This window comes from Chiloscyllium plagiosum, chromosome 1 (genome assembly GCF_004010195.1).
Source record: "Chiloscyllium plagiosum isolate BGI_BamShark_2017 chromosome 1, ASM401019v2, whole genome shotgun sequence".
Classification (NCBI taxonomy): domain Eukaryota; kingdom Metazoa; phylum Chordata; class Chondrichthyes; order Orectolobiformes; family Hemiscylliidae; genus Chiloscyllium; species Chiloscyllium plagiosum.
Window position 1 is genome coordinate 127,728,910 of NC_057710.1, and position 11,857 is coordinate 127,740,766.

At 43.4% G+C, this 11,857-nt stretch overlaps 1 protein-coding gene across 2 annotated transcripts in view; it reads left to right on the forward strand.

The window, feature by feature from the left end:
* The first annotated feature begins 3,634 nt into the window (after positions 1–3,634).
* LOC122553066 (TNFAIP3-interacting protein 1-like) overlaps positions 3,635–11,857 on the forward strand; it is a 40,571-nt gene continuing 32,348 nt past the window's right edge. For both annotated transcript variants that reach the window (XM_043696590.1, XM_043696547.1), the window contains exon 1: positions 3,635–3,763. In XM_043696590.1, coding sequence (XP_043552525.1) covers positions 3,650–3,763 — 114 coding nt within the window. In that variant the 5' untranslated portion in view covers positions 3,635–3,649. The remainder of the gene's footprint in view (positions 3,764–11,857) is intronic.

Consider the following 11,857-nt stretch of genomic DNA (forward strand, 5'->3'; position numbering starts at 1 on the left):
TGAACATGAATGAAACTGACCAATATTTCTTGACAAGCTGGCAGCTATGATGTTAATTAAAAATGACAAATGAGTTTTCAACTCTGCAATGGGCAGCATTTATTGCCAATAAAGCAGTAAACTAACCTCATGATCTATCTATACAAACAGTGTAAAAAATGTGCCTGTACAGTAAAGGGAGTGCTCAATCTGATGTCATCCATTAAACATATCATCACAATTGGAAGCACAAGCATTAGAATATGGAAGGTGAAGGAATAGAAGCTGGAATAGGCCATGTGGCTTTGGAGCTTCCACCTATATTCAAAAACAGATCATGACAGACTCTCTACTTCAATGCCACAATCCTACATTTTGTCATGTCCCTGAATTATCTTATTACTCAAAAGTATATCTTTAATGCTCTCAATAACAGAACATCTAGAGCTTTCTGTGGTAGAAAATTCCAAACATTCACAACCCTTTGAATGAATAGATTTCCTCTCATCTTGGTCCTAAATCACCGGCCGCTTTTTCTGACAAAGTGATGCCATGTTTTAGATTCCCCAGGCAGGGGGAATGTCCTTTCATATCCATTCGTGGGTTGAGAAGATGAACCCATAATGAAGGATTGAGTGAGTTTGTCCAAGTCTCTCTAAATGTTAGAAAAATGAAATATGACCTCATTGAATGACATCCTGTTCTGAGCAGCTTCACAGGGTTGATACTGAGAGGTGGCTTCCCTTGGCTAGGGAATCTGGAACATGGGTACAGCCAGTTAAGAGACCACCACCTCTACTGCCATTGAGGATGATGGCCTGCCTCTCTAAGTGTGGCTGGTCCAAACAGTGGCCAATTAACTTGGCAGCAACATTGATAGATTGGCCATAGATGTGGCTGAAAGAAGGTGGACGGTATCTTCACGTTGAAATGCCCTCAAAGTACTGGGAAGACATTTTCTGAATGGGTTGAGTCCTCAGCAAGAGGCAAAACCTCCAACAACAGTGTCATAGCCACCGGGACATCCACTGCTGATAGGGTGCTCCTACACCAGCCTTTGAACATCTAAAATGTCCCCTAGAGGAAACTATTGGGAGACACCTAAATGTCACTGGTAGCCCCATACAGCAGGGGACAAGCCAGTAAAATGCTCATACTTGGATTAGTGGTCCAGTACTTGGCTGCCTGGCTCTGATCAGTGGGATTCTCATCTTTGGAAACAGTCTATGGCAATGAGAAGATGCCAAGTTTTGACTGTCAATTTCTAACCTTCATACCTCCCAATAATTCTTTAGAGGGCTATAAAATCTTGGAATTTGTTGCATTCACTCAAGTGAAAGTGTATTCTCCTTCAGATAAACAGCCCAAGGCTGTGCAAAATCCTCAAGCTGTGACTTCACCAATACTCTGCCTAAGAATATTTTAGTGGTCCAGTTCCTTTGTCACAAAAGACATGGCCAGTATAGCAAAGAGCCAAAAGGCGCCACCTGCATTGTAGAAGGCCCATTGGGATTGAGTGCCCACGAAGCACTAAACTGACCAGCATTGTGCCGACCCTGGGAATCGAGATCCCAAGACTTAAAATCCTGTCCCTGAGAGCTGCCCATAATTCAAGCACAAACTCCTCTCTGTTGTCCAAAAGTGCTACCAGGTGCAGTAGCTGTGGCCAGTAATGCATTTACCAGAGGCCTAGAACAATGAGGGACTCAGAGTACTTTCAGTGAGAGTGAGACATGGTCTCCAAAATCATAACTGGATGCATTAATTTTCATCCAAAGGTTCTGAAATGATAATACAAGCGCAGAGTTCAGATTCTAACACTGGATGTATGTAGGAGTTAGGTAGGATTCAACTTGGGAGATCAAGGAGATCATTACAGAGGGCAAGCTTGAACAAATTGGATTGGATTCCAGTGGTTGTAAGATTTGCTGAGATAGAAGTAGACAATATTTTGAGTGTGGGAGTATGTGGCCATGATGATGGACTAGCTGATGTTCAGCTCCAGTTAATCATTGGTGCAAAGTTTGACATTTGTAGAGGTTGATCTTAGTATATTAGTGGGATATGAGCATCACTGGCTGAGCCAGCATTTTCTGCCCACCCCTAATCACCCAGAGGCAGATAAGAGTTGACCACATGTCTGTGGGGCTGGAATCATATGTATGTCAGACCAGGTAAAGACATTGAGATTTCCCTTACTAAAGGACATATGTCGCCTCTATTTTTACAGTAATACTACTAAAAATGAACAAGCAGATCCAGTGGATTTCAGGAGTGATATTCTGGGCAGTAGCCATTGTATTGTAGTCAGGCAGAGCCAACAGAATTTTAGGAAGGAAAATCATGCCTGAAAAATGGATTACAGCTCTTTAGGGAATGTAGCAAGTTGGATAGTGCATTTGGAATTCCAGAAGATATTCGATAAAGTTTGTTCTCCTTATATAAAGGAGTGATATACTTGTATCTCAAAAAGTTCAGGGAAGATTCACATGGCTGATTCCAGGATGAAGGGGCTATCTTGTGAGAAAGGTTGATCAGCGTTGAACTTTACCTTTTGGTTTTCAAACAAGAAGAGATGGTTTTATTCAAAGATATAAGATTCGAAGAGATCTGACAGGGTAGGTGCTGGGATAATGCTTTCTTTCAGAGGGGAATAGGAACATAGGAATTAGGAGCGGGAGTAGGCAATCCAGTCCTTCGAGCCCACTCCGCCATTTAACATGAACATGGCTGATCTTATCCTGGTCTCAACTTTACTTTCTTGCCTGCTCCCCAGAGCCCTTTATCCCGTTTTTCATCAGAAACATATCTATTGCTTTCTTGACTGATTCTGCTGCCACTGCCGTCTGGGGTGGTGAATTCCACAGATTCACAACCCTCTGAGAGAAGCAGTTTCTATAATCTAGAATGAGGGGGTGCAGTTTAAGAATAAAGAGGTCTCCCATTTATGATATGGATGGGGATGAATTTCTTCTTTCAGGGTGCCGTTTTGAATTCTGTTCCACAGAGAGCCGCAGAGTCCGTGAATCTATTCGAGGCTCAGTTGAGATAGATTTGTGATCTACAATGGAGTCGAGGGTTACTGAGTAGGCAGGCATATGGAGTTAATGCCACAATCAGATCAACTAGGATCTTAGGAATCGTGAAGCAGGTTCAATGGGCTGCCTCTCCCATTCATGCCTCTTATTTCTTATGATCTTAGGTAGGTGAAGAAAAGCCATTGCAGAAGATATTGGGCCTGAGGGACTGTGGGGTCATGAAAGAGTGACATTGTGCAATGGAACACAAAGGAGGGACTGCAGAGGTGAATGCATCAACTAAAGGAATACTGACTGATTGAGAGAGGGATAATGCATCATAGTCAAAATTGTAATCATGAATTAATTTAAGGCAGTCTCATCACTGCAAGTGTGGTAGAAACCTGAAGAGAGTCAACGATGTAATTGTAGGAAAGATATGAATAGGAAGGGTTTGGAGGGATATGGGCCGGGTGCTGGCAGGTGGGATTAGATTGGGTTGGGATATCTGGTCAGCATGGCCAGGTTGGACTGAAGGGTCTGTTTCCGTGCTGTACATCTCTATGACTCAATATTGACTGAATTGAGCAACAGTGACAAGGCTCCCATGGTTTTACTGTCACATCTGTATTGACAGGTACACAACTATCAACATGAGTACTGAGACACAAAGTTGGAGTGAGAACGAAAACATCAAACAGAAATTTGAAATTGTCCCCAAGGATCAGTGGATTAACAAGAATGTAGACAGCCCTGACATGCAGAAGGTGAGTGGTTATTCACTTTAGCTTCATCACCAGGAAACTGAAATGGAGAACACCCTCTAGGAAACAACTGAATTAAACCCCAGTCAGAACTTCCTGCTTGTAAGAAATCTCTGAATGCACACAGCACACATTTCCTTTTATATCACAGCCCCTGTTGTACAGGAAATAGATGATGTGAGAAAATTGTTCCTGTCATATGGTCTTTTGAAACCTACTGAAAGACATCATTTGAAAATACTGTGGCTTTGGTAAGTCATATAATTGATATATTTTTCAGCTTTCTATCAACAATTTAACTGAATCTCACCTTCAGTCAGCTGGGATGAGAAAATGCAGTCAGATATCGTCAGCAGCTTGATAAACAATGTTATCTGCACTCAGGAAACAATTTACAAATAATGCTCAACACAGGCAATGATTACTAGACCAGCAAATGAGCAATCCAAAATGCACCCTGGTCTACTCTGTGAGCTTGGTGCTTGTCCCTGTGTGCAAGTATCCTGATAGCAGCTTTGTAATGCTAATTGTCAGCGCACCTTGAAGTGTGCATATAAAGTGCAGAGGAATCCTGCAAGTGGACAACAGAAGTGCTACGAGAGTTCTAAGAGGCTGGTGTTCAGAGATGAGGGACATGTATATCTTGTGCCATGGAGTGTTACCAGGTGTTCAAGATGGGACCACTGGAGGAACCAGCTAGCAAGCTGCAGTCAGCAGGTATCTGCTCTGCCTTTCACAGCTGGAATTGTCACTGTAATAGTGGATGGTAGGATAGGATGCTACATATTATTGAAGCCATATTCGGTGTTAATGAGGCTATTAAGGAACAATAATCCCAGTTGTTAAGTAGCTTGCCACTGCCTAGCAATAACCTCACGTCAATACCTGGAATGGTGGCTCCATCGGATTTCTCACTGGATTCTTGCAGATTTTTCACTGCAGACCACATCATGCAGCCCCTTATACGATAATGCTGTACATTTTCAGAGCTGCTATCGAAAATATTATTGCATGACAAACCTTCTGGGACACAGTCCCTTCCTCCATCTGCAGGAAATATTATTAATACACAAAAAGTAGAATACATTCTGATAGTTTTGTATTCACTTTATCTTAGGTCCCAATTTAAAAATTCTCTGGAGCCATATTTATAGATAAAGTATGCAGGTAATTCTTTTTCTCTTGAATGAAATGGGCTACAATTGATAAAAGCTGTTTGATATTCATGTCTCTGAAGAAGGGCTTATGCCCGAAACGTCAATTCTCCTGATCCTCAGATGCTGCCTGACCTGCTGTGCTTTTCCAGCACCACATTTTTCAGCTCTGATCTCCAGCATCTGCAGTCTTCACTTTCTCTTAAGAAAACATACACATTAAACTAAAGAGGGGAGCCAATCATCCTGTAAAATCAGTTGCAAAGAACAATGAGCAATTGTTGAATTAATGTTTCCAAGCTTTCAATGTTACTATAAACATTAAACCAAGTTAAGATTCTGACTAAAGTTTATGTTAATTGTTATTCTCATGGCCTGTCTTTCCATGGATCAGATCAGCTGATAGCCATTGTAGCACTGTCAATCAGCAATCTTGTGATCCAGTGGGAAATTGGTCTCTATTTTAATACAGATTTCACATAAACTCATATTATTCTTTTGGATTTCATGTTTATATGATTAGATTAGATTAGATTACTTACAGTGAGGAAACAGGCCCTTCGACCCAACAAGTCCACACCGACCCGCAACCCACCCAGACCCTTTTACCTAACACTGTGGGCAATTTAGCACGGCCAATTTGATTGAGCATTAGAAACTTTTGCTAGGAGGGTTGTGCATGAATAACTTTCAAAAAAGCCTTTTGTTTGAAAGGTTCTGCTGCTAAGGAGAAGGCAGTTGGTCCTGGGTAGATTCCACTTTGTTTCACAACAATAATAAGTTGCCTTCATACAGAGATTTCAAGATGAAACATGCCAAAGCACTTCACTGGAGCATTATCCAGCAACATTTGATAGCAAACAGCATAAAGAGACACTACTCAAGGAGGCAGATGTTTTTTTAAAGACCCCTGTAAAGAAGGAAATAGAAGCAAGGCGGTTTAGAGAGACAAATCCAAAATTTAGGGACTAGGCAACTGATAACATAAAGGAAGAAAGAAAATCAGGGAGATAGGGAAGACAAAGGGAAATCGGACTGTTGGTCTTTGAAAGATGTTAACTAAGATCCATCAACAAATGTCAAATGCTTCGTGCTGTATTCCCAATTCTTTCCAACCCCATGTAAAGTTGTTGCATGGCTCATCCACTGGTCTGGGAGGAGAAAGTGAGGACTGCAGATGCTGGAGATCAGAGCTGAAAATGTGTTGCTGGAAAAGCGCAGCAGGTCAGGCAGCATCCAAGCATCCTGAAGAAGGGCTCATGTCCGAAACGTCGATTCTCCTGCGCCTTGGATGCTGCCTGACCTGCTGCACTTTTCCAGCAACACATTTTCAGCTCATCCACTGGTCTGGCCTCCTAAGGTCGGATCCTTAAATGGTGGCTCAGTGGTTAGTACTGCTGCCTCACAGCACCAGGGTACCAGGTTCGATTCCAGCCTCGGGCCACCGTGTGGAGCTTGCACATTCTCCCCGTGTCTGTGTGGGTTTCCTCCCACAGTCCAAAGATGTGCAGGTCAGGTGAATTGGCCATGCTAAATTGCCCATAGTGTCAGGTGCATTAGTCAGAGGGAAATGGGTCTGGGTCGGTTAATCTTTGGTGAGTCGGTGTGGACTGGTTGGGCCGAAGGGCCTGTTTCCACACTGTAAGGAATCTAATCTAATCTAAAGTTATGCTTCTATTGGAAAAATTGACACTGAGTGATATTTATAACGAAGCATCAATTTCTTTTAACACCTTTCTCTCCCTATTAGTTTCTGTTGTCGTGAAAGGTGACATATACCTGGAATATGAGTTATTTTCCACAAAACCTTCCTTCAAAATTGTTGCTTGCTTCTGCAGTTAAACAACAAAACAAGAGTATACAAGACAAATCCATAAGTTGTCACCAAAACTGCAATTATTACAACATTCTCAGGTATTGGGCATATTTTTTCTGGACCAAAGGGAAGCGGGTTTGAGTAGGTGGACAGTTACATAAAAGGAGAAATTGGATGTAAATATCATGCTTTCTTTCTCTGGCTTTAACATGGAGTTATTCTTGCAGATGTTGGTTAAAAGATTTCAATTTTCTAATAGGCAGTTAAGTTTTGCTTTAACCAAGGATTCTGCATTAAACAGGCAGCAGGCAAACGTCTTGAGCTGTCAGCACCTCACCAAGGCCAGTCCACAGAGGTTGGTAGTAATATTTCATCAGTGAAACTGACAGACTGAGAAAGCACTGACCAGTGAAACTGAATAGCCGCAGGCGTGGCCAAGTGAGAGGCTGCTTCTCAGAGTTTGCCTTCTGCGTCTGACAGGTGACTGCCAATTTCTTGGGAATTACTTAATCTGTATTGCACTTCATCACATTCCACCACACTTTCCTGCTGTCAGCTATGATATAGGGGCAGCTCTAACCTGTCTAAGGAGCAAATGAAGCAGCAGCACCGATAGAAGCATTCCCAGAAGGATCCATTGGAGCAAAACCAGTACCAGCTGCCTTTTCCTCAGGCATGTACTGCTCCACATTTTAGAGCTCAGAGTCAGAGAGTCACACAACGTGGAAATAGATCCTTCAGTCCAACTCGTCCATGCAGATAGACACAGAGATTGAGCTCCAAAGAGGCATGACCCTAGCAACCAGATTCACAGAGGATCATTTCTCTGGAGGGGACTGGTGTTCCAGAAGGCTGAGGGAGCCGTTCACTGCAGATTATTGTTGTGACAAATGTCATGTCTCCCTTTGAGGGGAGGGCATGGTGTAACAGTAATGTGACTGGGCAAGTAATCCAGAACCTCAGATTTACAATGTAGGTTTGAATCCCACTATGGTAGATGGGGAAATTTGAACTTTTTAAAAAAAAATCTGAACTAGAAAGGTAGTCCCGTGGTGACCATGTGACCATTATTAATTATGCTGAATACCTATCTGGTTCATTAATTCCTTTTGGCAAGGAGATTTACCATTCTTACCGGGATCACTGGACTCATAACATTAACTCTGCTTTCTCTCTGCAGATATTGCCAGACCTTTTCAGTTATTCCATTAAGTTCTGTTTTTGTTTGGTATGAGACACTGTCCTCTTCCTTCCCACTCTGGAAAAGTCATACATTGCTGTAGTCCCTTAGATTCCATAGTAGAACTGCCAAGTCTGAGTGACGGACAAAGAGAGCAGCCTTTTCTGGCCCCTTCTCCATTTCTTGGGTGTCTGCAGCTATAAGAAGCCCTGTCCAGTCCAACAATTCTGACTTCTACTGCAATCCCTTTAACCAGAGTTCCTTCCTTTGACAGATCAAGCATGTGTGAACTATCACAGCTTCCTTGAGAAATCATGGAAGCGGGAAAACTTAGTCCGAGAGCCTCATCAGAGCTCACTGGAGAGTTTAATGAGTTCCAAACCAACTAATTATCTTGTTGTTTTGGTGTCAAATCCCTCTCTAAGGTTTGGACTCATCACTTCCCAGGTCTGGGTTTGACCACAAAATTCCTATCTGGGTAGATCAAAGACTTATTGTTTCACATAAACAAAAAATGTGGGAGAAACTCAGGTCCAAAGAGTCACATTGGACTCAAAACACTGACTCTGTTTCTCACTCCATAAAAAGATGGCAGAACTGCTGAGTTACTCAAGTGCTTTCTGCTTTGATTTCCAATTCCAGCATCCTAAGCACTTTGCTTTCATTTTAAGCCTTATTGTGTTCAGTTTTCTAGTGAAGCTGTGCCAGTCTGCTCCAGGATAATCTGCAAGCAGCCTGTACTAGAGGAATTTGTCTTTCCATAGCTGTGTAAAATATAACCATATACATTTCCTGACATTCCAAGTAATTGGTAAGGTACTCTGTCAGATCAGTCACTCTACAATTCATACAAACAGTAGATGTGATAAAACAAATGTTCATATTTATTACTCACAGAGTTTAGCCTCAATTTGTGAAAACAGAAAGAAATCTGAAGCAAAAACACTTTACAGTAAAGAAAGGGTCAGCTGAACTATTGGGTTTATTCGCTGTCGTATTTGCTCAAATGCTGCCTTGATATAAAGGGCAGTCACTTTCTTTTTGCCTCTGAAATTCAGCTCTTTTTGTCCATCTTCACTTGTATCAAGGCTGTTTGTCGTCTGAATGCTGGTGGAACTCAAACCGAGCAAATTATTGGTGAGTAACTGCACTTGTTGACAACATCATCCATCACTTGCAGGGGTGGTAATTGGTTGGATTGAATTGACCTAGTTTTTGGGGACTAAACCTACTTGGGCAATTTCACACTTAGCTGGTTAGATCCCAGTCTCGTAGCTGTACTGGATAATGCAGAAGATAGTTCTTGAGCATGTCATAGTGATGCTGTCAGCATTTTCCAGAGACCGTAGTTTTTGCTGTGCTCAGCACCATCAATACTGTAAAGAAAATTGAACTGGTAGAAGATGATTGCAAACATGTTAGCCATATCTTTTGAACTGTGATGTGGGGCTCTCCCATCTCTGAGAATGGGGAGATTCACAAAATGTCCTCCTCCCAGTGGTTGTTTGATTGTCGACAAATCATCATGACTAGATGTGGCAGAACCCGTAGGGTTTTAATCTGACCTCCGGATTGTGGAATTGGTTAGCTCTGAGTATAGCATGTGGCATTCCTTGTTTAAAATCACACAACACCAGTTTATAGTCCAACATGTTTATTTGGAAGTACAAGCTTTCAGAGCACTGCTCCTTCATCAGGTAGCTAGTGGGGCAGGATCATAGGACACAGAATTTACATTAAAGGATCAAAGTGTCATATACCTGATGCAAGGTATTTCTTGTTTGGTTTACAAGTAGTCTGCGTTATAGCTTCACCAGGCTGGTACTCCAATTTCAGGTATGCCTGCTACTGCTCGGGGCAAGCCCTCCTGCACACTTCATTAAATCATGCTTGATGCATCTTTATGCTGAATGGTAATGGTAGAATGGGGGATATGTTGGGCTGTGATGTTGCAGATTCATAGCAATGCCTCACGGCTGGCCATTTTGGAGCAAGTGGGTCTGTTCTGGATCTAACTTTTTTAACACGTTGGGAATGTCACATCATTCAGTGGAGGGTAGCCTCAATGTGATGACAGGACGACATCTCCACGAGAACTGTGCAGCGGCCACACCACCAAAAACATCAGGAACAGATGCATCTACACCTAATAGCTTGGTGAGGATGAGGCCATTTTTTTTTTACCTTTTTTTTGGTTCTCTCAGCATCTGTGGCAGACTCGTGTGGAGTTATGCCCTGCCAGACTTGGCGAGCTTGGTTAGTAGTGCATTCTCTGTCATTGCCACCCTTTTCTTCAAAAGGATGTTCAAAAGGATGAAAGAGAAGTGATTAATCAGTTGGAGGAGGATTAGCATTGGTAATCCATAGGAGGCTTCTTTCCCCATTTTTGAGCTTTTGCTACAGCGGGGTTCAGAAGTAATGTTCAGGACTTATGGAACAACTCTTTCCTGACTGTATAGCATTGTCTCACCACCTCTACTGGAACAGCCGACCATTGGGATAGGTTTGGAGGCGTGTGGGATTGTTCACTGAAAGCGATGTCTTAATGTGGGCTCAGGACAGGTATTGCATCATGGCCTACAGCTCTGCTAAGGGACCAGCTGTGCTTAGGTCGTTAACCTTGGGTGAGATTGAGGGCCAGAAATAGCACCGTGGCCTGTCATTTCTGTTTCTGCCCCGAGCATGGCTATGTCAGGCTGTGTTTCTACCTGTCCATCTTCCTTCCCACCTATCCACTCCACCCTCCTCTCCAACCTATCACCTTCTCCCCACCTTCACCTACCCATTACATTCCCAGCTATTTCCCCCACATCCCCACCCCCCTCCTATTTATCTCTCAGCCCCTTTGGCCCACAAGCCTCATTCCTGATGAAGAGCTTATGCTCGAAACATCAATTCTCCTGCTGCTCAGATGCTGCTGAACCAGCTGCGCTTTTCCAGCACCGCTCTCTTAACTCTGATCTCCAGCATCTGCAGTCCTCACTTTCTTCCTGTGTGAAACATTTTCCTATTTGTATACCAGTATATGTTTGTAAAGAGGAATTCACAGAGTTGACTGGACAAGGTACATCCTGTCCACATTCCATGTCTAAGTTGATGCTGTTGTAATCAATCCAATTATTTTCATATTCACATTTTTCATTGCATTTTCGATGAAGATGAGTAATACATGAGGCCATGTTGAAGGGGAGTTAACAGTCATCCATATTGCTGGGGATATGGAATCCCCAGCAATTAGGGCGGCACGGTAGCACAGTGGTTAGCACTGCTGCCAAAGGGGTAGCCATGGGCACACGTATGGGCCCCAGCTATGCCTGGCTCTTTGTTGGCTACGTAGAGCAGTTGATCTTCCATAATTACACCAGCACCACTCCCCACCTCTTCCTCCGCTACATTGATGACTGCATTGGCGCCACCTCGTGCTCCCGCGAGGAGGTTGAGCAATTCATCAACATCACCAACACATTCCACCCTGACCTTAAATTTACCTGGACCATCTCTGACACCTCCCTCCCCTTCCTGGACCTCTCCATCTCCATCAGTGACGACCGACTTGACACTGACACCTTCTACAAACCCACCGACTCCCACAGCTACCTGGATTACACCTCTTCCCACCCTACCTCTTGCAAAAATGCCATCCCATATTCACAATTCCTCCGCCTCCGCCGGATCTGCTCCCAGGAGGACCAGTTCCACACAGAAAACACCAGATGGCCTCCTTCTTTAGAGACCGCAATTTCCCTTCCCACGTGGTTAAAGATGCCCCCCAACGCATCTCATCCACATCCCGCACCCCCGCCCTCAGACCCAACCCCTCCAACCACAACAAGGACAGAACGCCCCTGGTGCCCACCTTCCACCCTACCAACCTTCGCATAAACCAAATCATCCGCCGACATTTCCGCCACCTCCAAACAGACCCCACCACCAGGGATATATTCCCC